The sequence below is a fragment of the Eutrigla gurnardus genome, assembly GCF_963514095.1.
Source record: "Eutrigla gurnardus genome assembly, chromosome: 5".
Classification (NCBI taxonomy): Eukaryota; Metazoa; Chordata; class Actinopteri; order Perciformes; family Triglidae; genus Eutrigla; species Eutrigla gurnardus.
The window spans coordinates 17,901,357-17,926,787 of record NC_139919.1 but is presented as its reverse complement, the minus strand read 5'-3'; the positions used below and the strand labels follow the sequence as shown (position 1 = coordinate 17,926,787).

At 40.2% G+C, this 25,431-nt stretch overlaps 3 protein-coding genes across 8 annotated transcripts; 2 read left to right on the top strand and 1 right to left on the bottom strand.

Annotated features, from left to right (window-relative positions):
* Positions 1-226: 226 nt before the first annotated feature.
* septin6 (septin 6) lies at positions 227-14,493 on the top strand. 5 transcript variants are annotated; one of them, XM_084010344.1, is made up of 11 exons: positions 227-365; positions 2,179-2,293; positions 3,964-4,159; positions 5,043-5,229; positions 6,730-6,891; positions 7,574-7,670; positions 8,444-8,612; positions 8,845-8,977; positions 9,095-9,285; positions 10,351-10,396; positions 11,623-12,077. In XM_084010344.1, exons 1-10 carry the CDS (start codon positions 336-338, stop codon positions 10,352-10,354), a joined length of 1,284 nt encoding a protein of 427 aa, XP_083866470.1. In that variant the 5' UTR covers positions 227-335; the 3' UTR covers positions 10,355-10,396; positions 11,623-12,077. The 5 variants fall into 5 exon arrangements, with proteins under 5 accessions (XP_083866470.1, XP_083866471.1, XP_083866469.1 ...); XM_084010345.1 differs by lacking the exon at positions 10,351-10,396 and adding an exon at positions 9,994-10,046; XM_084010343.1 differs by lacking the exons at positions 10,351-10,396; positions 11,623-12,077 and adding an exon at positions 14,089-14,493.
* A 1,624-nt stretch (positions 14,494-16,117) lies between these two features.
* nkrf (NFKB repressing factor) lies at positions 16,118-22,103 on the top strand. Of its 2 annotated transcripts, XM_084009480.1 has the most exons (3): positions 16,118-16,498; positions 16,878-17,002; positions 18,401-22,103. In XM_084009480.1, the coding sequence occupies exons 2-3, from the start codon at positions 16,912-16,914 to the stop codon at positions 20,671-20,673; spliced, it is 2,364 nt and encodes a 787-aa protein (XP_083865606.1). In that variant the 5' UTR covers positions 16,118-16,498; positions 16,878-16,911; the 3' UTR covers positions 20,674-22,103. The 2 variants fall into 2 exon arrangements, with proteins under 2 accessions (XP_083865606.1, XP_083865607.1); XM_084009481.1 differs by lacking the exons at positions 16,118-16,498; positions 16,878-17,002 and adding an exon at positions 17,345-17,398.
* LOC311013420 (ubiquitin-conjugating enzyme E2 A) lies at positions 22,037-25,160 on the bottom strand. The gene is made up of 6 exons (XM_084009482.1): positions 24,967-25,160; positions 23,701-23,781; positions 23,507-23,532; positions 22,799-22,888; positions 22,614-22,702; positions 22,037-22,444 (listed from the first exon to the last, which is right to left on the bottom strand). The coding sequence occupies exons 1-6, from the start codon at positions 25,008-25,010 to the stop codon at positions 22,316-22,318; spliced, it is 459 nt and encodes a 152-aa protein (XP_083865608.1). The 5' UTR covers positions 25,011-25,160; the 3' UTR covers positions 22,037-22,315.
* Between the last annotated feature and the right edge of the window lie 271 nt (positions 25,161-25,431).

The window sequence follows — 25,431 nt, the reverse complement described above, 5'->3', positions numbered from 1 at the left end:
TCTCCCTTTGTAACGTTCATTGATGGACTGGTCGGTTCGCACTGGACGACACCATGTAGGCATCGTGCGGGGGGAGCTCAGTGCGTAGCGCTCATTTCAAAATCATAATGATTAGGAATGCATTTTTTTACGCGCATACACGAGCAGAATTGCACGCAGAGTCCACGTGTATTTCAACTAAACAACACGCAGTGTGAGCTCAGTTGTTATAATTGTAAAATAGCCTGTTGAATAGTGGTACGTTCCCACTAGGCCACCTTTCGGCGTAACTTCAACAGCGCAGCTTCCTTTGCTAACCAGAGGGAGCAGCAGAGGTTTCGTCCTCCGTTACCACCATGGCGTCAACTGAGATAGCAAGGCAAGCGGTGAGTAGCCTATTTTACTCAGGATGGAATTGTCACCATCATCACACACTCATGGAAATGTGTTTGCTGTCCTTGTTCACGTCAAACATTTCATTTAGCGTTACGTAAGAGGCAGAAATGTGGGGGTAGATCTAGGTTAGCTAGCACCCGCGGTTCGTGGTTAACGTTATATTCCATCCAAAACTCAATGTAACGTCGCAAAAACAAAACGACGTACGGTGACGGTTCGATTGTGCTTTTCTAAATAGTTCAGAATAGCCGCTTTCAAAAGCAAGGCACGAGGTCTCTCACTCGCGACTTTCTGTGAAATATCTTAATTTCAGTATTTTCATTTCCGTAAGCTAACGGCTGCAGATTTCCTGCGCTGGTTTCCAAAGCTAAAACTACCCTCAAACGACATGGTGCTTTGTGGAATCAGGTATTTTAAATAATCTGTAGTAGAATCTGTATTAGCTCACGGTAAACCGATAAGCTATTACAGAGCCATCGGTAGGCCATTCATTCTGAACGCCCCCCCATTTCTGCAAGGCTACGGTGCTCATTTCCGTTATGTTGTTTCATGTAGCGTCGAGTCCCGCTAACTTTCAGTCGGGCGTTGTCTGATATTCATAGAAATTACGGACAAAACAGACTGTAGTCAGTTATAAGAATTTAAGCCACTGTGAATTAAAACGGTTGTGGAATGTTTGTCTGTTTTCCTTTGTTGTTTGGGCGAGAAAAGGAAGCCACCGTGCCCAGGAAGAGCAATAGAAAAGCAAGGTTTTGCAGTTTGATATCCCCTAGAATGGAAACCCACTGTGTGTAACTTTGCTGTTAACGTCTTAAAAAGCACGAATGGTTTCAGGAATGTTGCACTTGCAGATGAAGACGAAAAGTTGTTTGTCCATTCACATTACCCCCGGGTTTTCCAAATACCACCTCAGCTGTTTAAACCCAATTTCAACTATCCAAATAATCCCACAGCTGTCCTGTACCAGCCGCTTGACCAGATATTTTAAATTGACCCTCAAACGGAATGTTTTCCTCTCAAAGCCACATTGAAAAGCAACTTAAGCAACACTGTGTTATGTTAAGCCACATAATGGCTGGTTGGCTGTGGTTTAGCTGGTTGAGAGGTCTTACTTTGCCATATAATCTAAATTCTTTGCTTTCCTGCACCTCATAATGTGGACGTGGGCTGCAGAAATGAGATTCAGAGATGGAGATGCTCACCAGCAGTCACACGCCCCCACACATATGTAACAACTGTGCTTTTACACTTTGGTATTTTGTGTAACTCTGGTATAGAGATGGACTGTAAACAGTGTAAAAGTAGAGTAAAAGGGAAGTTAGACTGGTCCAAAATAGGAAGCTTAAGGGTTCGAGTCAAATCGACACCACAGAAATGCACAGTGGTAGCTAACTGGACTCTTTGCTTCTTATTTTGCCATTTTAGTAATTCGAAAACAATCAGCTTTTAATATATATATTTATTGTCCATGCTTGTTTTTGCAATTCTCTTGACGCTAAGAGCGGTGTTTCCATATATGTACATTGTGGTTTGTAATCGTCTCATTCGTGGGAAGAAAGTTACTGCTCAGGAAACAGGAAGTCAGCAACATTGCACCTGAAGTCAGTCTTACAGGGCGAACATGATCAAATATGGCGGCAATTTGAGTGTCATATGAACATATAATGGTATTTCTCCACACGGCAACAATCAATGAGATGTAGATGTTAATTGTAGAGTGTTATAGAAGCCGGTGTATGTTTACAGGCAATGCACAAGGCGGTCAGCGATAAATAATCATGTGATGTTTTACGTTGATTTTAGGGTGAAGGCGCTCGTGCTGTCCCTCTGGCAGGCCATGTCGGCTTTGACAGCATGCCTGATCAGCTGGTCAACAAGTCGGTCAATCACGGATTCTGTTTTAACATCCTCTGTGTTGGTGAGTATGTCGTGCAGGAAACCCCTCCCTCTCCCCTCTCTCTCCCCTTAGGCTAAAAGATGACATAAAGTCAGGCTTTTCCACAAGACGTAAAGCACATTGCTCAGCATTTGACCCGTTAAGATGCCTTCTAGTCATTCAACATCGGTTACCATGATGAGTAAGATTCTCTGCATTTAGAATTGTATGCAGATATATATTTAATTTCTGTATAACATTCATCATTATAGCTTTTAACAACATACAGTATACAAGCGCTTTGCACAATTTCTGGGAATAGTGAGGTATTTTTACCTGTTCATTACTTCTACTAGTTTCATAGTGCTAGGATTAGTCAGTCACATACACTCATTTGCCAGTTTATGAGGTGCACCCAGCTAAAGTGGATGAAATCTAATACGACAGTCCTGCAATAAACTCAAGCTTTATGTGGGAAGGTAGGTTCGGTTTGTGTTGAAGTTATTTTAGAAAGGCTTTGATTCAGTTAAATTGTCATTTTAAAGGCTATAATTTGTAGTAGTGTCCTTTCATTGTATTGGGTTATACTGGGAGGCGTTTCTAATATTTATTCACTCTATGTGTTAATATGTGCTGGCTAGAACTTGTTTCTGTTTTTTTGGCAATTTTGACAACAAAAGACATGACAGACACGCGCACATTTTCAAGCTTCGAATTCTACACTAATATTCTGTTTTAGAATATAGTACTACAAGTTAGAGAGCAGTTGTGAATTATGACCACCTATTTCTGTAAGACCTTGCATACTATCTATTTGTGATATGTTGATGTTTATTATTATTATAACGTGTTTTTACTCGCCTCCCAGCTAAAAACTACTGAGTGGATACACTGTGTCTATTTATATTTGTGTAGGAGTGAGTGGAAAAGGCCAACAACAATGAATTTTTCAGAACTGAATAAAAACAAGTCATTACATTATATTGGTGCATAAACAACCAGAATGAAACTCTCTTAAATAATAATAGTACAATCCATTCAAGATTAAAGCATCCTTTTTTGGCAAACTGTTAATGCTGCTGTTTGACTCACTGTGCAGCATTTCATAGTAGTACAAGCATGACTTCAGGCAAAGACATGTGATCTCTGTTTTTCTATATTCTGGAGCTGTCCAAAATTCCAGGGGGGGGGGGGGGGGGGGATGAAAATGTGGAGATGATTAATTCCATTAGGCTTAGATGACTGACATTTCTGCACAGTGTTTTTTATTATGTTATTTATGATTTCAGGAGCTTTGCTTGCAACCCTTTCCAATTTGTCCCTCAGTTTCTTTAAAAAGATGCCAATTTGCCTTCAGCATGAGATACTTCTCGATAATGACTTAAACTTAGCCTTATGCATCTTTTTGAACTTGAAAATTATATATTTAAAGGACATCTTACAAATGTCCAGTTGACTCTACATTAACTTTATTAGACGCATGTTTAGGCTTCCATTAAAGTGTCTGATGAGCTTGAGCATAAATCTATCAGAAGCTGAGAAAATAAAAATTGTCAGTATAATCCACTTCCTGCAGGTTTAGAAGTATGCGCAGTGAAATGACAGCCTTTACTGTGGAAGTATAGGTGAATAGGACATTTTAGTGTGAAGGAAACGCAGATGAAGCTTTGTAGGATCCCAGACACATGGTGAATTTTCTCTGTGTTGTCTAGGTGAGACGGGTCTGGGGAAGTCCACCCTCATGGACACGCTGTTCAACACCAAGTTCGAGGGTGAGCCCACCCAGCACAACCAGCCGGGAGTCACGCTCAAATCCAACACCTATGAGCTCCAGGAGAGTAACGTGCGCCTCAAACTCACTGTTGTCAACACCGTGGGTTTCGGAGACCAGATCAACAAGGAAGACAGGTAAAGAAGTATAGGCAACTCACTTCTTTGAGAGAGGGAAAAGTCACATCTCAGGAAAGTGGTTATATACAGTTAGTTTTTATTTTTACTTACCGGCTCTAGCTTTGTGAGCAATAGCAGAAATCCATACTAGATTGCATATGTAAAAACCCTGATATACACTGACTCAGAAGCTCAGGTTCCTACTGTCCTGATCCTGAATGAAACTGTACCTGAAGGCTGTTGAATCAAGTCTTTTACAAACATATATCAGATGTAGATGCTTTCTTTCCATCTTTTCTTGTGTTAAATTACATTTTGGATGCCGTAGACCGCTGTCTGGAAGTATTTAAAAAACACAACATTGTGTTACCAAGCTTGCCATCTACAATGTAATTGCTCACTCTTCTCCTAAGGTCAGTTTAGGGCCAAATATGTCATGTGAGCTCCAACTCTATAGGCTCTCTATAATGTGAAGGTCACGGTTGTGTCCAAGTTTCACACTTTACCACCTTACTGGTGACTTATGACCAACTGAACACAAACATGTTGTAAAAACTGTGGTCATGGAATATGTCCCAACTTAAGGAGTTGATGAAGGTCACCCAAATGCTTCATGAAACAATTTAAATGTGCCCAACGTAACACAGGGTAAATTAAATTCTCCATCTTGGTTCTCCATTTAGAGCATTTGAAAGAGGTCAGTATGTCTATTTCCACCAACCAGTGTTCACCTTTTTATATAGGGGCTATATAAATTGTTTAATAAGGGTGGCACATAACGTATTGTTTAGTTCAAATACATAATGTATTGCTTTGGACAGGACAGGTGCTTATAAAGCAGTGTATTCAAAGAAAAAAATATATGCTTGAATTCCCTCTTTGTTTCCCCCTCTTCTGACAGCTACAAGTCTATTGTGGAGTTCATTGATGCCCAGTTTGAAGCATATCTACAAGAGGAGCTGAAAATCAAGCGCACATTACATAGCTACCACGACACCCGCATCCATGCATGCCTTTATTTCATCGCTCCCACGGGACACTCGCTCAAATCCCTGGACTTGGTGACCATGAAGAAACTTGATAGCAAGGTGAGCTTCACTTCACTTCAGATCTAACTATAGCCAGTAGCCATTATGTCTCAGTTTCCAAAATAATTTATTTATTAATTAATTATTTTAAGCTGGGAGAATAATTTATTCAGAGACCCACTTTCAATCCTGGATGTTTTCCCATCAGTTCCAGATCAATTCCACTTAGTGTTAAGGGTTCAATACTGGCTCTTTCATTATAACAGCACCATGCAATTTATTTGCAATTTTGCAAGATTCACAAATGTAATAGCCATGCAGGTGTCTGGATTGCTTTTTAAACGTTAAGTGAGAAGGACCGTTGTTCTGCACCAGCATGATGTCGGAGGATAATGTTTCATCATATCATAATGCTTATGAACATGGGTACTTACTTCAGCATGTCCAAGATGTACTGTTGGTAAATTCCTTGGTACTGCATTGCTGTTCACAGATTTTGATCTGTCTACTCTAGTCATGGGTCGTAAACTTTTTCTAGGCTAACTGCCTGCATGCAAATTGGTTACTGCGTCGGTGTAGGTCAGCTGTGAAATGCAGTCAGCTCAGTGACTGCAGCCTCATTTTTTTTGCGAGGGCTTTTCCACAGTAGCTTATTTGCATGGACCTCCTGGCTTTTGAACAAAGAGTCGGCTCAGTGTTTGCCAGAGCAGCTGGGCCCTCCGGCAATTGAACAAGGCAGCGTGATCCAGAGCAGAGCCTCCTCGATCTAGTTTTCACGTTCACCTGGGGGAGTGTACAAACAGTACTCTGCTGAAGTGTCCATGAGCAAGACGCTGAATCTTCAATAGACTCAGTGGTGAAGTCAATTATTACTTGTTCACATGGCCCTGAGCTGTGAAATGCACCCCCAGTCTGGGGCAAGTAATTTGGGATTGTGTCAGGGCTGCTAGAAAGGAGTTGTGTGGGAGGGAAAGTCACATTTTTCATCAGTTTACATGCATATATAAGAATGACCCTGTCTGATTTTTCCCTCCCGCCTTCCCCTTTGGGTTTCTTTTTCTGTTTGGATAACTCAGATAATGTAAATGATGTTGAAATTGTCTAACTATTAACACCATGTTTGGAGAGCTTTTACGTGATATGGAGCAGGAGATGGAAGCCTGCTGCTCCCTTTGCTGCATTTACTATTTTTATCTCTGTGCTTAAGAATGTGTGATTCTTGTGATACACAAAGGCATGTAGCTAGTGAGAGCTACAGTGATGTGTTGAAATGATGGAGAGAGCAGTATTAGCAGTAGTAGTATTTAGTATCCTTTCCTTTCTGAAATTGTATTTAAATTGCTAATACAATCCCAGGTAACCAGCAAATGGAAGAGGCATAAAGGTTTTTAACCTTTCGGTCATTAAAAACAAACACTTTCCCTTATTTTGGACTGTGAAAAAGGCGATGAGAAAAAGTTGCCACTGACAGACATCTAATATTAGCTGCATATCTGAAAGCATTATCTACATCATGTCATTGTGTCGGCCTACATTAAATATCTCCTCACTTCTCCACAGGTCAACATTATCCCAATTGTTGCCAAGTCGGACGCCATCTCTAAGAGTGAGCTGGCCAAGTTTAAAATCAAAATCACCAGTGAGCTGGTCAGCAACGGAGTGCAGATCTACCAGTTCCCCACTGATGATGAGTCCGTGGCAGAGATCAACTCCACCATGAACGTAAGGCTCCCAACTGGCTTTCTTTCTGTATTGCCTGCTTTTACACAGAATATGTTACTTAGTTCATATCAAAGAAGACGTGGAAGGTAATGCTGGCCACACTGAATCCTAACCCTATCCTGGTATAGACAACATGTGATGTAGAATGGGGACAGGCATCGTTTGTGTCTGCTCACGCTACCAGGAAGTGAGGAAGCAAGAGTGTGTTCAGAGCAGCACAATTAGCCAGCTCATTCTGCCGGAAGCCTGTAGTGTGGGAAAGGGCCTGTGTTCACTGACAGATGAGAAGGCTCGCTTAGCTGTTTATGAGGTCTGATCATGGAAACAGATTGTGTGATTGTGTTAGACTGTTGCCTCTTGGCTGTACAGTCTGACTCAGGTCCGATTAAAAAGTCATACATCCTTCTGTCAGAGCTGTTTCTTTGTATCTGTGATAATTGATGCTTAGGGTTCAGAATATATTAAAAATGCAACATATTTTCTCTATGTTGTTAGTGATGTTACCGCTGCTTAGTAATGTACCCATATCATGTATGAATGAGGTATAGTAATATTCTCAGATTTTTGTGTTATGTTACTGTATATGGTGTTGGTTTGGGGGGAGAATTTGAGTGGAAACCTCGGAAGTATACCGAGATACTTATATATATATATATGTTGCTTTTCCCTTTGTCTGTCACAGAGCCATTTGCCTTTTGCTGTGGTGGGAAGCACGGAGGAGGTGAAGATTGGGAACAAGATGGTGAAGGCCCGGCAGTACCCCTGGGGGACGGTGCAGGGTAAGTTTAGGTCACATCCTGCACAGGAAATGAGAGCATGCCCCCCCCCCCCCTCATATTGCTCCTCGACTCCAGCAGCTGCTGCAAACTAGTTGATAACCTGTTATATAACCTCATTTAGCTGCAGCACTCTCTCTGCCATTACACAGTATGTTAGAGCTGCAGCAACTCTTAGCATCTATGATTGATTTGGAAATGTTTTGTCATTGACAGTGTTGCAATTTATTGTCTTATTATTGACCTACTTAATCAACCAATAACAGAGTGACTGTAATTATGTATTATGGATAGATAGCTAATAGATCTGGTATGCTCTCTGGTTTGTAAGGACCACCCTAGTTTTTTTTTATTCATTGATTGGTATATAAAAGTCCACAAAGTAGTAAAGTGGACATTTTCAAATGTCTTGTCTTGTATAATATTTCTGTCCGGAGGCTTTATCTGACATTGGGTCTGTATACCACAGACTGTGTGCGTGCATGTGTACTCACATGATGTGACACGGTCTGTGGGAGTGTGATGCTCAGTCGGTTAACAAAATCAATAGACAAGTCACAGGACATGAACACTATTCAGTTCTGACTGGCTCTGTGAAATGCTCTCTCAAGTTACAATACATAACTTTATTTTCTGCAAGTTAATGCAAATGTAAAGTGGAGCTAGGGTTTTCTGTCATTGCACACTTGCAAATTACATAATCCACGATGAATAGGATGCCATCTGAAGTGCTGAGTAAAACTTTCATGTCTCACTATTATGTCTGTCTCACACAGTGGAAAATGAGAATCACTGTGACTTCGTCAAGCTGCGAGAAATGCTGATCAGAGTGAACATGGAGGACTTGCGAGAGCAGACTCACACGCGTCATTATGAGCTCTACCGCCGTTGCAAACTGGAGGAGATGGGCTTTAAAGACACCGACCCTGACAGCAAGCCCTTCAGGTTGGAGACTGGAGAATTCCCCAAACAGCTGACCTTTATCCCCTTACCCTCCCCCTACACCTGCTAGTTTCTACTCTGTTCTCGATTTCATTGAACATTTTTCGGCATTCATCTCCACTGAAACCTGAATCCTTCTTCTAGATTGCACTGGTTTGTGTCTGTATCTGGTGTGTTGTACAGTGCATAGTTTCAGTGTAAGGTTTCTGTTAATTTTTTTCTTTTCCTGTGACAGTCTTCAGGAGACGTATGAAGCTAAGAGGAATGAGTTCATGGGTGAGCTGCAGAAGAAAGAAGAAGAAATGAGGCAGATGTTTGTCCAAAGAGTCAAAGAGAAGGAGGCTGAGCTCAAAGAAGCAGAGAAAGAGGTAACATAATCGAACTTGGATCCTAAATCATCCCTTGGTCAAAGATTTTTAGGACTTGTTTTTTGCTTTTGTCTTTTAATAATGCAAAACGCTGTTTCTTTTGTCACCACCACATAGCTGCATGAGAAGTTCGACCGTCTGAAGAAGCTCCACCAGGATGAGAAAAAGAAAGTGGAGGAAAAGAAAAAGTCCCTGGACGATGAGCTCAACATGTTCAAGCAGAAAAAGACTGCTGCAGAGCTCTTGCAGACCCAAGCCCAGCAGGCAGGGGGCTCCACCACACTCAAGAGGGACAAAGAGAGGAAAAAGTAAGTATTGTTCTGTTCCTCTTGTGCCTTCCTTTCCATTTCACTTTTTACCCATGTGCTCCAGGCAGAAATGAATCTTGGTCTGTTCCACTTATCATCAAGCGCTAAGTGGTATTTCTTTCACCACCCGTAAGTAGTCCGGCTGTAGAGTAGTTAAACGCTCTGGCTAAGCCTGCGACTTCTCTCTCGCTCTGATCTGCAGAGGGGCGGGTGCTCCAGTTAACTCTCCATATAATAACAGAGAATATGTTCCACTAAATTCAATGCTAAGCAAGCTGACAATAATTCCTTATTTCTCACAAATGTGGAAAGTTAAGGGGAGTAGAGAGGGAGTGACTGGTGACGGTGCCTCGCTGTCCTCATCTACATAGTTGAAAAGTTGCCAACTGTCAGCAATTACCATTATCATTAAATGAAATACTCTTCACAGATGTGTGTAAATACAACAGAGTTAACACAGTGGCCACTCTTGGTTTTAATTAATCTACGGTATGAACTTAATGTTCCACATTTGTTTTTCCTGGTATATCTGACATTAACTCTGCAATAGTAGTTTTATGAAATCATGAGCACGAGACTGTTTTCCACAACACGTTTCAAGCTCAGTGGCTGTCTTTGAAGCCAGATGTGTTCATGTGTGGTTGTAGTGTGCTGTTGACATTGATGGTTCCTTCATGTTGGTAACCAACTCCTGGTTTTGTGTTGAAGCTGATGTGACGCCGTGCCTGTTAAAAAAGGAAGGAGACACTTGCACTGAGAAGGTTCTTGTTGCTTTATTCTCTTCCCTGTTAATTTATTTTCTTCACAGCCGCCACTTCTTCTCTTTTATGAGCTCTTCCTCGAACGTTTCCCTTCCAAAAAGGGGGGGCCGCTGTGCAACTTGAGCTTTGTTGGTCACTGATTAAAACGGACACTTGAAGTGTTAACACGGATAATAGTTATGTTTATCTGTCAGTGTTTTCTTCAGTTCCCAGATACATAGTAATCAACGACTGCTTGTTGTGTACATATGAATCTGCCTATGAGTGCATGTGTCACCTATGTTGCATCCATAATGTTTTCCAGCTAACTGCTCCCACTCTTGCTGCATGCTGCATGGGGCATCTTTCTGGTAAGAAATGACCCACGGTCTAAAAATATCACTCTGAGGAATCAAACTTTAATTTATGACATGTACACAAATTAAGGATTACTGCAAAAATACAAGTTAGAAATAAATCATTAGCCAAATTACAATTTAGGGCTAAAAAAAGAGAAGCTGCCATGGATTAAAGGTCCTTAAACTTCCAATGTTTCTACACCACCAAGTATTTTGAGATTGAATCCATTCTGTGGATGCTCACCATTTTTTCCTTCATTAACTCGGACATCCTGCACCTTGCCTAAATATAGAACAGGCTGTGCAAACACACAACTACCTTTTTAGCATCTCTTCCTTCGAATTTAACCACCATCAAATTAACCTTTGAAAGCTGTTAATACTGCTATGTAAATTTAACATGCATTTAATTTCCTGATATATGGACACAGTAATTCCCATATTTGAGTGCAGGCCAACAGTATATCATTGTTAACATCTGTGTCGATCATAACCTTGAGCTGGCAGTGTTTACCGTCCTTGTGCCAGCTTCTAAATCAACCAGTTTATTAGCTCCCCACACACCCATTTGATATACTGGCCCATCTGCCTCTCTAAATCCACAGTGGCCTCTTTTTTTTGTGGCTCTCCAAAGTCCTTCCCCACCCAGTCCTGCAATCACACAAAGAGCCATTCAAGGCTGAACTGAGACGAACAGGCCACACCACAGCAGTTAACAGCCTCAGGGCCCAACTCTGTTTGTGGAGATGACACGTTTGTTGATCTCACAGCCATATGACGACTCCCTCCGCCTCCCCTACCCTCTTCAGTGGATACAAAAGCCAAATCCACAGAGAAAGAATTCAACCGCTGCCGACAGTAGACGTGAACGAAGACATCCGTCTCACAATCTGTAAACTCCTCAAGCAGCTCAGGATTGTTGAAATAGATGAAAACAAGCTGCCGTTTGATGAGGAAGACAAACAAACACATTGTTTAAAGCTCAGGGGTGGGACAAAGCCTCTAAAAATAAAATGCATTTGTTTTAAAGCTTCCGCGAAAAAGACGACTGTACTTGCCCCCTAACCTCTCTACGCTCAAACCTTTTTTTTTTTTGAGTTGCCTTGAAAGCACGAGCTCCTCTAAATGCCATCTGGTCACTAATGTTGATGTGATGTCACCCATGTGAAACATTGTGTATCGTGATGATATATAAACACAAAAAGAAAGCAATAACGGCCCTTCTCTCTCATTTCCAGCTTAGGATTCCTGTAGAAAAAGTGCTCCCTTGTGGCCATCCTGCTGTGAATGAGTTTCCAACCCATCATCTTTTTACAGTACCCCTTCCCCACCCTCACCCTACCCCCAACCCCCATAATTCAACCCTCCACATGCCCCTGCTCTCTGGAAGACACTGGGCATTGCTATCAGTTTGACATCACTTATTTTTTCTCCATGTCATGCTTGTATGTTATATGGTTTGTACAAGCAATTAATCAGCTTGTCTTTTTTATACAATTTTACCAATAATGCATTCCATGTTTGTTTTATATTAAGTGATTAATTGCATGATGGAGTGAGCTTTTAAAAAAAAATATTAACATACATGACTACTGTTGTGATGGGCAGATATGTGTTGAGGGTAAAGTGAAACATGCATCAGACAGTGGGATCTGAGTGTGAACAGTATGCGTGGTCAAAGACCTGCAGTAGATTACAGAAAAAAAACAGGATGAAGTCCGTTGAGAACTGATGCAAGGATGGATTAAGTTTATGTTGATCCATCCTCAGATTAAAGGACAGCAATCTGTTTAGTGATTCCCATCTGCAATATCAGCTTATCTTGACATTGTAAACAACAATTACCAACATCCTTGTAAGTATTTAGTCATGGTTAGTTTGTTATTTTAAAGTGATAGTCCTTATGATATCAGTGTCAGGTCCTGGTAATAACAAATGATGTTTAATACTTCAGCAAACACTTGTTGAGCTGTCACTTTGTCCCTCTCTGAGGGAGAGAGAACAGTAAACCGTGAGGCTGAATTACAGTAATGCTGGATTGCATGCATGCACCTTTTCTTGTTAGTCCCTCGTGTACGTTACACCAAAATTAATTACACCTCAGGAATGGCGGAAGCCACCGCTTACAGTGAAGATTCTAAAGACAGAAAGTAAATTCTGACCATGAATAATATCTAAAAGGGGATTTGATTCAATTAAAATCTTAAGAAAAATATTAGACTTACAATACAAGTGAATTTGAGCTGTTTTGGTATATATGTCCCTTTTGTTGATATTGTTTCACTTTAGCCAGATGCATGAATAGTTGTGAGCCTAATCTCTTTGCCACTTCTCCCATACCTCATTCATTGTCATGTGTTATGTGCATACTTGTATTAGCTTTCACATTTGCACTTTTTATACACAAATGTGATGTGTTTATATATATATATATATATATATATATATATATATATATATATATATATATATATATATATATATATATATATATATATATATATATTAGTCAGTGCAATTGTAACTTTTCTTTTTTACGTACTCTGAAGGCACATTTGAAAGCCATTCATAATGATGGTCTGCAGGGACCAGTTTTGTATGTATCAGTGTTACACATAACACTCAAAACAAAATAAAGGCCCATTTTTCCACCAAATATTACAACTGTGGCCATAATCATTGTGTATGACAAATATTGTTGTAAATTAGGAGATTATATAACATTTTATAAAATAAATCCAAATGGGGTAAGTGGGTATTCTTTGTTTGCAAGACAAAGTGTTTCAGTTGATTGTCGTTGGAGAAAACCAAACTGTCCAAGTTTAGAAGACCGTAAATGAATGTTGATGCCAAATAGTATTACTTTGTTATTCCTTGTTTTGTTTTTTTCTCCACTTCAAGGTTAAAAGTTGCTTGTTTTATGGAAAATAAAATTGTCTTGGATTTGAAACATTGCTTCATAGAAACCCACTCCACATGATACCAGGGTCAAAATGCATCAAGACAAAGAGCCATTCCCTCCTCCTAATCCCCAACTCACTGGTCTGTGTGGTTTCACTTTCCTTTGCAGTAATCCCTGGCTCTGCACTGAGTAGGCCCTCAGCCCTCAAGCTTTGCTAAGGGACCAGCCTTTACTGAGTACCTCAAATCTGACCAGAGGCTTTGTGGACCCCATCCTTCAGGGTTTCTTAATCATTGCCTGCTCTGCTATAATCAAGATTTAATGTGTATCTGTGTGTCACTGCAGCTCCAAACTCACACTCAGCAATGTAATTCTTGCTTCCTGTTTGTTTGTTTTTTTGCCTATGCTTATGTTTATATGTGCACTGTTTTTGTGTTGTGACTAACACCTTTTCCACTTGATTGATTGTATGCGCACTGTTTATTTTCATATAGCTAATTATTAACATTTTTCCTCACATAAATGGACCACAGATGAGAAGACAATCACGTGGTTATAACTTATAAAAATCATACAGCATCATCAGTGGGCACAATATAATCTCATGATTTTATGCTTATTGCTTTGTTTACTATACTTCCAGGGATTTTTACCACCTAACTTTGTATTTATGATATTCACCCATCGATCTTTTTCTATCAGATGCACTTCTATATCTCAAGCCTGACTCGTGTTTTTTTTGTAAGTGTTTCTGCTTTGCCACCTCTCTAACTGCCGACTTTCTCTCTCTTTGTCTCTTTAGCTTCTTTTAATCTGTCTTGACCACCTGAAGAGGGGATTGCAGCTTCAGCAAGAACTTCGCACCCTTTACCTCTTCCCATGTTTCTCGCTGTCAACCCTTTTTTATTCTCCCCAGTGCATCTCCTTTTGTTGAATATGGCCTTATGTGGACTCGCATGGTATTTCTGACCACCTAGTGAAGCTCTAAACCCATGCAGGTTGGGAAACAGGCACAATTAAAATTTACTATCATGTCTTAATGTACATAAAGAGACTCTTGTAGTTAATTGACGTTCACACATTTACAGGATTTGTAGATGAAATCATTATTTGATCTTTACTTGAAATAAAATTGCAATGACCTACACTATGCACTCATCTTTTAAACAGGATTCTTAATACACGCTACAGGCTTTCTGATTAAAAACACTCATCAAGGACAGAAGCACTTAATGTGTAATGTGTTATGAATACAATGAGTAGTCATGTTGTTTTCCTGAATCTAGTCCAGTTTTAACGATTTTCTGAACATTAAAATTAAATTAAGAGTCATACTCATCCAAAAGCCAAAGCAATATTTTTACATAGCACTTCATTTGATGGTGCCCATGTTTACATGTCACTGTTGAATACCATGGAGGTCACATGTATTGGCCTTTTTATTACACATTGTGCTTTAATATTCACCAGCCTATTCTATATTTTTTGCATGCATCTTTTTATTTAATTTCCGCTGTGATCTTTGACCTGCTTGTTTTTTTTATCCCTTAATAATTACATTTTGCAGTCTATTTCAACTTCATTGCTGTTTTCCTCTTAATGGTGCATATTATTAATGTATATTTGCTATGTCCTGACATTTCAGCTCCCTTTTTTGCCAAATATTAGTATAAGATGGAGTTGAACTGAATCCCAGATAGGAGTGTGAAAAAGATACTCATGCATTTGTATAATTTATAAGGATATATTTTGTGTATTGGAGTGGAGACTTGTGGTTTATTACCTATGACCTTTGGACGTGACTCTGAGTGTGAAGTAACCTTTTTGGTGTCAGAAAATGCCATACATTTTTCTAGTATCAGTCATCACTTCTTGTAGTAAAAGACTCTCCCACACTACAAATAATTAAATATCTTTAGTTTGATTCCATTGATGTACATTTTCAATAAAAAAAATGTTCCAAACAAATTAAGCTTTTGTCTTTTACTTACAGTGTTGGAAGCTCTATGGTAACCCCAGATAATGTTAATTATTGTTTATTATTACGTATTTTAACTGTATCTAACCAGAAGAGTCTACCACATTATTTCCTTTACAAGAGAAACCTGGTCTAGAGGCCTAGAGTAGTTAAAATAGATACATAAACACACATGTACTTTATATACCACATTTGCATACAGTATAGCACAATGAAGTTGTAACTTAAGGGTATGAAAGAGAGAAACTTAATAAAATGAAAAACTACATTTCACAAGAAATAGTTTCAATGTGGCACGTGAATGCCTCATATTACTTAACTACTTTATTTAAGCACTGCATTGCAAATTTTCACATGATTTCAGAACATTTTTACTAAACACCTACAAATTCTACTTATTATGTTAATGTGTGTGCTTGTGTGTAATACTTTAACTCAAATAATATTGTGAGACTACTTGCAGAACACTGGCACTGTTGCAAACTAAGGTAGTAACTATACTGTATATACTACATATATGTAATGTTAATAAACCAGAAAAAAAATATTTATTATATTAAATCGCATACAGAAGACCTATAGGTGATATCAAACAATCAATACAATGAGCACAAAAAGGAGATTAATAAATAATTCACACAAATAAATGATCGTTTAGGTGCACAATGCTATGATATTAGTTGGGTAATATTTGTGTATTTTTTTTTAAAGGAGACTTATGTTATTTTATTAGTCAATAAATAGTTAATTTAAATTCCAATTATTTTTCCGACGTGAACTGCCAGCAGGCCAATGTGCTTGATCTGTCCGCTGGCAAAGCATTATGGGTCAGTGCGGTGACAGACGCCATGATTTTTACTGTAGCTGGACCAGAAAATGGAGGCTTTCTGCTAGTTAGCTAGTTGAATGGGTGTCTGAACCTCCCAGGAGGTTCTGCGCGGCATTTTCAACCACCCGTCTCGGATATTACTTAGAGGGTAAAATACTTACGTCGGTTTCTGAATCTGATACAAACTACAGGATCAGGTTATTGCTGCTGGAGGGAAGCTGGATACGCTAGAGGCTAGCAATAGCTAGCTAGTTAATGCTACCAGTCACCACCGGGGTTAGCCCATGTTAGCTATATACAGGCTAGCCCGATAGTAACCGGCTGGGTGAATTTAAGACCAAATGCACTTCCTCTTACTCAGCCGACGCACAGAGATAAACATCGGACCAGAGGCTACACCTTAAGGTAGGCAATCACGTAGCTAACTAGTCACACATTGAAATGATGATACATTTTTTAAACGTGTAGCCTGTGAGAGATGAACTCTTGTCGGCCTACTGCGTCACTCCATCGGGGGCCTTGTTTTGGTCCAAAATGCAGCTGCTTTTCCCTCCTTTAACGTAATCGTTACTAATTGAATATTTGTGCAATGTGATGTTTTGTCCGGGTATGTAGTTTGTGTTTGAGTCGCAGCTAGCTGCCGGCAGGGGATGCTTGTTTTCCAGGGAATGTTTTGAGCCTCTATAGGCAGCGTGGAGTATTAATTCTGTACATGCAGGTGTTTTGTCTGTGTATTTAATCCTATTATGAAATCTCTAACTCGCATCTTTGGCCTCAATGACAGGTATGGCCTGCATTTGATTTGGACGGTGCTGGTGATGGCAGAAGGGACTGACACTGGCGAAATGCCCTCCTTTGACCCAAGTCCTAGTTCTGAAGCAAAAAAGAGACCTATTTCTTCTGATGGCAGTGAGTGGTGATCTGGGTTGTGTAGTCTGCATTTGGGTTCAAATCTTACCATTTCCATGTTCCTTACTACTCTGTGTTTCATGGTTATAACGTTGTATCCAAATATATTTTATATCGTACCTTTTTTAAATACTCTTAGACATTCAAAAAGTCCATTAATTGATTTTGTGGCAATCCAAACATATTACGATAGCAGTAGTAACACAAGTCAGAGGTGTGTCTTGGGGTTTCAGGTTGCAGCAATAGGGTTTGACAATATTCTGTTTTTACTGTGTTGTCAACAAATCCCATGCAAAGACCAAGACCTCTAATGTTTTTGTCTGTCTCTCCATAATTCCAGACTTCTCCAGCCTGTCTGTGGCTCCTAGGCGAAGCTCATTCATTCCCACTGAAAATGTAAAACATTTTTTTAAAAGCCACAAATGTAAAATCTAATTTTAAGGGAAAGCTGAGTAATTTCCTTAAACAGTTGGGAACTGTTCTGTTTCTAGCAAAGTAAATATTCCATTTGTTGTGGACTACTTTCAGGTGCAAATTTTGTGCTTTAAAGAGTATTCAAAGGTGCAGGATGGTGTATGTGGGATCGCCTATATAACTGAACTACAGTACCCATGTTCATTGTTATGAACGAACATGTCACCCAGTGCAACCGTGTTGCTCATGTATGTGTTTCTAGTGGTTTTTGGACAACAACTGTGGCACAGAGGTATAGGATACATCAGGTTTTGGCTTTATGGACAATACTTCAGGGATTAAAGGATCATTTATTGTCATTCTGCAATACGTGGTTGCCCACGAAATGCAGGTGTAGCCAATTGATGCTATACCAAAAAATACATAACAAAAGAAAAACAGTAGTGCATTCGTAGTGCAATTTAAACAAAAAAATGCATTCAAGAGAAACGGCAGCAACCGAAAGAACATTCCCATGGACAGATAATATGGCTGGCATCTTAACATTAAAATAAACATTGGCCATCAAAACGTCATATGTTTGAGCACCAAGGAGCTTCTCGTTCCATCCTGCTGTTCTGCAGCCAGCCCATAGCTTAATCCAGGATGCCATAATGGAGCCAGATCTCTGTAAAGATGTGGACACAAGTCTCTGTGTTAGAAGGATCAGTTTATTGTTGATCTTTTCATGGCATTTGTTGACAATATGACAAATACATATGTTCACCAGACTTATCTTTGACCTGCCTATTTCAGAAACTGGACCATTAAGTCTGGGCACAACATCCTGTTTGAAGAAATGAATTAAATCACATGTACGAACCAGTTTCATGGGACTTTTGTCACATTTACACCGTTTTGCCCATCTGAGATTATTATATATTAAAGTCAAAGCAGACATTACTTTTGGTTTTCTAACTTTCTACCTGTATCATTTTATTGCAGGAGATGAGCCCATAAGGAAGATGCCTATGTCAAAATTTGGTTCCAGACCTCGATTTGAGCCAGTACACTTTGTCAGTGGTGGAAGCAGCGGAGGAACTGGCACTGATGAGAAGGAGAACGATAAGGATCGCAGGAGGAGTGAGTCATACGGTGCAAGACAGTGGGACTCTGAACACTACAGCGGCACCAGCAGAGCACAGGGCTCCTCCCTGAGACCTGCTTTTGACAGAGTGCCATCATACACTTCTGACTCTTGGGGTTCCCATAGAGATAGAGACAGAGAGATTTTTTCAGGTAGTACAAGTGGGTTAGGGTATGGAGGACGTGGATCCACTCCAAACTTTATGGCAAAAACACAGCAGGACTACTCGGTTAAGTATGAAGCCCACTCCTCTAGAAGTTCGGATTCCTATTCTCAACCACAAAGATACAATGGATATGGGGGCGGGAGCAGATCAGGAGGCTGGGATTCGGGACGTCAGGGTTTGGGATTCAGTCATCAGGACAGGCCCTCATCAAGCAGGCCATTCACCAGAGTCTACAACAGCCCAGGCAGGAGCAGTCCCACCACTTCTCAGCCGGGCTCTTCAGCACAGCCTATTCCTATATCTCAGGCAATATTAGATGAGAAGCAAAGGCTGATTTCCAGTGTGGCATCTGCATTGGCTGTTGCATTTAGGGACCCTATGTACATGACTGGAAGTGAATCACCAAACTATAATTTCATGTTGAGCCGCAGCATTCAGGCCTGCAAGACTAATCCTGAGTATATTTATGTCAACCTGAAGGACATTCCTCCGTCTGACCTACCGAAGAACAGGAAGGTACCAACTGATGGTTACGCCTGTGAGCTGAGATGCCAGGGTGTTTATCTTGCTACCGGATACTCTGGTAGTAAAAATGGAGCGAGAGACCGGGCTTCTGAGCAGGCTGTAAAACTCTTCCTGAAAACAGTCGAGGTCCGTGTGGTGCAGCGCAAATACAGACATTCAGTAGTTAATGACATAGTTGTATGTCAGATGCACAGCCCAACCCCAGGCTTTTTACCTGCACTCCGAAACCCAGAGGATAAACCAACACCTAGTTCCAAGGGCCAATACGAGCCTGACAAACGGAAGCACTGGACAGAGTTTGTGGTTATGGACAATGCTCATGACGCCATCTGCATACTCAACAATTCTGCGGCTTTTAATCGCATGAAGATAGACTATAAATTTGACCTGCTCCCCAATAACAGTGCTTGGCTATGCAGTGTATTCGTGCAGGGTGAGCTGGTGGCGCAGTCAATGGGTACCAAAAAGAGCTCAAAGCATTCAGCGGCTGAAGACGCAGTGAGGAAACTCCGCATTAACCAGGCGCAACGAGAACAGCAGCAGCAGCAGCAGGAACATCAACATCATCATCAACAACAGCAGCAGCAGCAGCTATCGCAGTACTCCAGAGGAAATAATCAGTCAGATTCTGGTGGACGCTTTGGACAACAAGTGGGTAAAAAGAAGCATCTGAGCGAGTTGGTCATCTTGGAAAACTCCGACAATGCAATCTGTATCATTAATGACACGGCTCAGTTCAATAAAGTGTCTGCTGATTACAAGTTCACGGTTCTGCCTGATCATCGCTGGAGGTGTGAGGTTTACTTGGAAGGACAGTATGTAGCAGCAGGAATTGGGCCCAAGAAAATCGTGAAGCACATTGCAGCAAAGGAGGCCTTAGCCACCTTGAGGCAGACGCAGGCTGTGGTCAAATCCAACCTGAGAAAGGAGGGTCACAACGATGCCATATCCCGATCACAGATCCTGGCTCGCTGTGGTGACGAGGCTACAAAGCAGGAGATTAAGGAAGACAACATCGGAAACCAGCTGCTCCGCAAGATGGGCTGGAAAGGAGGTGGTCTGGGCCGAGACGGGGAAGGCATCGCAGAACCAATCAGAGTGAAGGAACAGTTCTCTAGAGAAGGGTTGGGTATGGGTATGGACATGGACAAAAGTGGAAACCAGCTCAGCAAGCGTGATATTGAGGACATCATTCGTAACTATGCCGGCTCAGACCGTCAGGATGATCTTCGGTTCTCCACCGACCTCACCAATGATGAACGCAAGCAGATCCACCAGATATCTCAGAAATATGGCCTACGAAGCAAGTCATACGGACAGGGAAGGCAGCGGTTCCTTATCGTCAGTCGCAAAGTACACAAAGATCAGCTCATTGGTCAGCTTTTACAGGAGGGACAGGTGGGACGCTATGAGCTTGTAAAACCTCAGGCCTCTCACTGATTAGCATGTAGCGCAAAATTTAAAATAATCACCGGAAATCTATTTGGACTTCAGTACAAATCGGACTCAAGCGACTGTCACTGCAGTGCTTAAAACTTTTATGTCACAAACTTGCAACACGTTAATAAAAAGGAATCCCTCAGGGATCACCTGTGGTTTCTGCATTCCTTTGCCATGAAATGTACTTAAGCTTTAGAATAAGTGAAATGTCTTTTTTGTTTGTCTCCTGCCATTCCATGTCTATTGGTTTCACACCTTATGTACTTTGTGCTTTCATGTCATGATGTTCCAGTTATTTTAAGAATAAAAAAAACAAAAAAACAACTTGAGGTTTTTATCACCAATATCTACTTTTTGTTTTGTGGCAGTTTAAGGAACTTGGCAGAATATCCAGCTTTTCACGACTTATTGAACATTGCCAACACTCGACTCCGGAGAAACATCAACATCAAACTGTAGTTAGGTCTTCATATCAGTCTCAATGTAGTGATACATATCTATCTCTACCAGCAATGTTGTTTGCTCTTTTAACCCCTGGAGGTTATTCTACAAGTACAAGCTGCATCCATGATCAGAAAATCTTAACATGGACTCTGTAAGCTGTGACCGTTATTAAATGTCAGATGTGTTGGTTTAATGTAAGTACAATTAACTTGTCTGCTTGTTTTCACAGCTGTAACGAAATAAATTAAAACTGATAACTGTCAGATGGATATTTTTGTACAAAAAAAAAGTGACAGACAACTGATGTATATTTATTTTATTTACAAGAAAATGTACAGTTTGTTACATGGGTTACCAGTGCAAAGTTTTATAATCTCAAAACAGACACCATCCTGTTTTAAACAGTATTGTCAGCCTATTATGTCAGCTGATTTGTAAGATTGTAAAATAGCATATAAATGTTTTCACACAGACTTTAAATGTCAGCATTATGAAACTGTGTACGAAACAAAGTTAAGTGCCCGGAAAGTCTTCTAAATGTTGTTTCTGTGTTGAACTTGTGCATGTATATTCACCAATATCCAGAATGCTTTTAAAATCAAAAGGCATGGCTTTACAAGAACAGTTGAGAGAAAATTGACCCCCAAAGGCATCTGTTGAGTTGACAACTTGTTAGAGGGATGGACATCCATGCCAAGTACATTTTCAATCCCTCTGAAAGGCTTAAAAAGACGAAAAGAAACCAAAAACAGTGAGGCCACTGAAACAAGGAGAAACACTCATGAACGTCTTTTTTGTTGTTGTTGTAAATATGAACTGTTGGTATCTACACATCAAACCACACAGCAAGCACGTCTAATTAACTGTCACTGTGTCATCAAACCAGTTTACTTCATATAAACATAAACGGGTAGAAAAGTGACAGAGATTGGCTATTGCCTTTTTATGTAGCAAGTAACCCAGATATAACAAGGTACATTAACTTTTAACAAACATACGCTATTGCCCAACAATAGCATTTGGCATGAGTGAATGCCACAACACAACAGCATACAAACTTAGCAACAGTTATGGGACAAATATACTGAGAGGAATTTTAAGATGTGTCATTTTATTTCTGCGAGATCAGTTCTTTTCTTGATCTGTGGTTTTCTTGATTCTGGGCCGGACACTGTTCATACTCGAACAATAACAGGGGTCAACAGTCACGCCAACTCTGTTCAACGATAGCAGAAACCCTCTTCTCGTACTCCCGCTTGTTTTCCTGGTACAGCTGGGCTGCTTGGCTGTTGGCTGGACTGTTTGGGTTTGGCTCATCCAGTAAAGACTTTAAACATAAAACAAAGAATGTTTCAGACAAAGCTTTATGACAGTCATAACATGTATAAATCACTTGTACTTGTTTACAAAAATTGGATGTATATCAATTATCTTTGTAACTACAAATAATTCAAATTTACACTGGCACACTGTTTATCTGCAGAAAGGAATGTTACCTGTATTGAAGTTAAGATTGAAGAGACATCATAGGTTGGACTCCAACGATTCTGAAGTATATCTAAGCATATGCTGCCATCTGCATACACTGCAAAAAAGCATACAGAATAATAAAGCATATCTGGTAAAAATAAAGGATAAGTGAAACAATTTAAATTGTTAATGCAATATATTGACTACATACCATTTGGATGAAACATTTTGGAGACAAATCGCACTGTTGGAGGTTTATTTGGATATTCCTCTGTGAATTCAATGGTAAGTTTGAAGGTTCCTGAAAGTAAGAAGTAATGTTGTGAAGGCAGTATGCATTGGGAAACATTAACTAAAATAGTGCATTACAGTAAAACAGCCAACTAGAAAATGCGTGTTCCAGTGTTTCAGGGTCTGACGGGTTGTTCTAGTGATTTTGATGAAACACAAAAGCAAGAATAAATCATGTTTGTAGCTTTGCTACCAAGTTAGTGATCAGAAACTGATTCTTGTTGTGACATGGTGCAGGTAAAAGAAAAGATAAACAAATGCAACACAGAACTGTACTTAAAAAAGTTGTATTAACGGTTAAGGAAGAAGACTGATGGAATTATCTCAAGTCAAAGATGTGTCTTCTTGGACAACTAGTGATGTTTTTTAGGACAATTTGACAATGTCCAGTGCTGTATGTTATTGGTTAAACATCTAAACTGTTCCAGATGGCAAACAGATCAGTTGTTTACCTGCAGAACAAACTCTCACCTGATACACATTCAAGGCACTATCTAAAATCAACGAATAGCCATACCAATCAATATCAACAAACTTTCAATGTCCAATCATAGGGTCCTCAAGAATATTAGATCAATGTCATTGCAGGGTTGCAAAGACACAGTATTGGGATGTAAAGATGACTTACCATCTTCAAAAGGTGTTCCCTCTGGTCTAAAAGAGAGGTAAAGAACAGGTTGTTGATCATCACTTACAAAAAGCTCCAATTAACGTTGCATGCTAATTTGAAATACTGCTGACATAAACTACAGCTTTCTGACTTATTTCATGTCCAAACATAAGCAGTGAAAGCTGCGTCATAGTTTCCAACTGCCAACTTACCCAAAAATGACAGCGTTCCATACCATGATATTATTTTCTGATGGTGCCCCACTAACTCCTGCTGGAGGATCCTCTTGCAGCCTAACGTACATATGTAAAGGCACAGTGGTATCACAAAATACAAGAGAACATAACACATGGATGTTAAAGTCAGTACTACTACAGTATTAAAACCTCAATGGCAATTGGCAATAACAATAATGCTATTAAAAAGTGGTAAAGTTGTATCTCTAAGCCTGGTATTGGAAGGGGGGTGTATGTTTAAGGAGGGCTGACCACCAGAATTTACAAGTAGATCTATCAATATACAAGAAACATTATTATGCCACCAGTCATACTCTTGTAATGTCGTCGTAGTAAAATAGAGCTGTCTGCAGGGCACTGTCCTACCCTCAGTGAAAATGAACAACGCCTTTACCTGCTTGGCCTTAACAACCACGTTCCAAATGAATGTTGATTAAAGTTAAGTCTATCAGTGACGTTGTCAAATACTGTGGAGATTGAGTTCGACTGTAGGCCAACCAGGATTAAGTCTTGGCCTCTTGTCTGTGACCATCAGTGCCATTTAGCTGGAACATACTGAAGATAAGAAACCATGTGCCACGGCGGACTTTGCTGAGCGTCTGCAGGTTTTTCGTGACTGCACGGCAGATGGCTGCTTATCCTCAGACTAAGATAGTGATCTATCAGGGCCCGGGAATAGGAACTCCCTTGATCAGTGTATATTTGACAGTGTACATCCAAACAAACGTGTTATCCATCTGTGAATGGGCCATCTGGTAAATGACTCGAGCTGTATTCTCAGAAAACAGTTACAGCCCAGTGAGCCGACATATATATACGATTTGTATATGAACTGAACAATTAACAGTTTCGGGGAAGACTCAAATGATTATGTTACAAAGGACAGGAAAAAACGACATAGGCGATCTATAACTACGACAGCGAGCAGTGACCAGAAGTTGCACAACATTGCGTTAACGTTACTGCTCCTGGCTGGTTACCGGTAACGTTATCATCGTTACAGGACCAGATATCTAACCAGACACATACTTGTTAACACTTATCAAAATTAGCAGCAGACACCTAAACCGAAGAGAAAAACATGATGATAATCCGCCGGTGTTTATATGTCTACTTATATTACGAGTTCACGGTATTGTTGTAGTTCAGAATGACGTTCAGGCTAACGCTAACAAGCTAGTCTTTGGTCGCTGGTTGCTAACATTAGCTAAAGCCACTTGTCTGTTATTTTCTCTCGCTTACCGTTTAAAATCTCTCATTAAACGTCGTCTTGCTGGGGTTGACATCCTGTTTACACGAAAACCTAAATCCTTGGCATAAACCTACGCGACTTAAGCGTAGTGAAATGTATTTTTAATCGGTGTATTATTTTAACTCCTAGCTGACTAGCCAACGACTGCTAGTTTGTCAAATATTTGGCTGCCTGTGTTCGTCTCAGGGCGCTACCACTTACGCGCTAGAAAGGGGACATTCACGTCGACTGGCTCTAAATCGGTGAACTGTAACAGCCATGTAAACGCACGCTGCAACAGTATCACTCAAAATGGTATTACTAAGTATGCTTATATACTTGTGTGAACCAGTTGTGGTACGTTTTAGATACAACTACAGTATTTTAATACAGACGAGAGACCCCGTCTCGACACTTGTGTACTTCCACAGACAATTACGTCATTCGTTTAGAACACATATTTAGTTGTTCGGTAC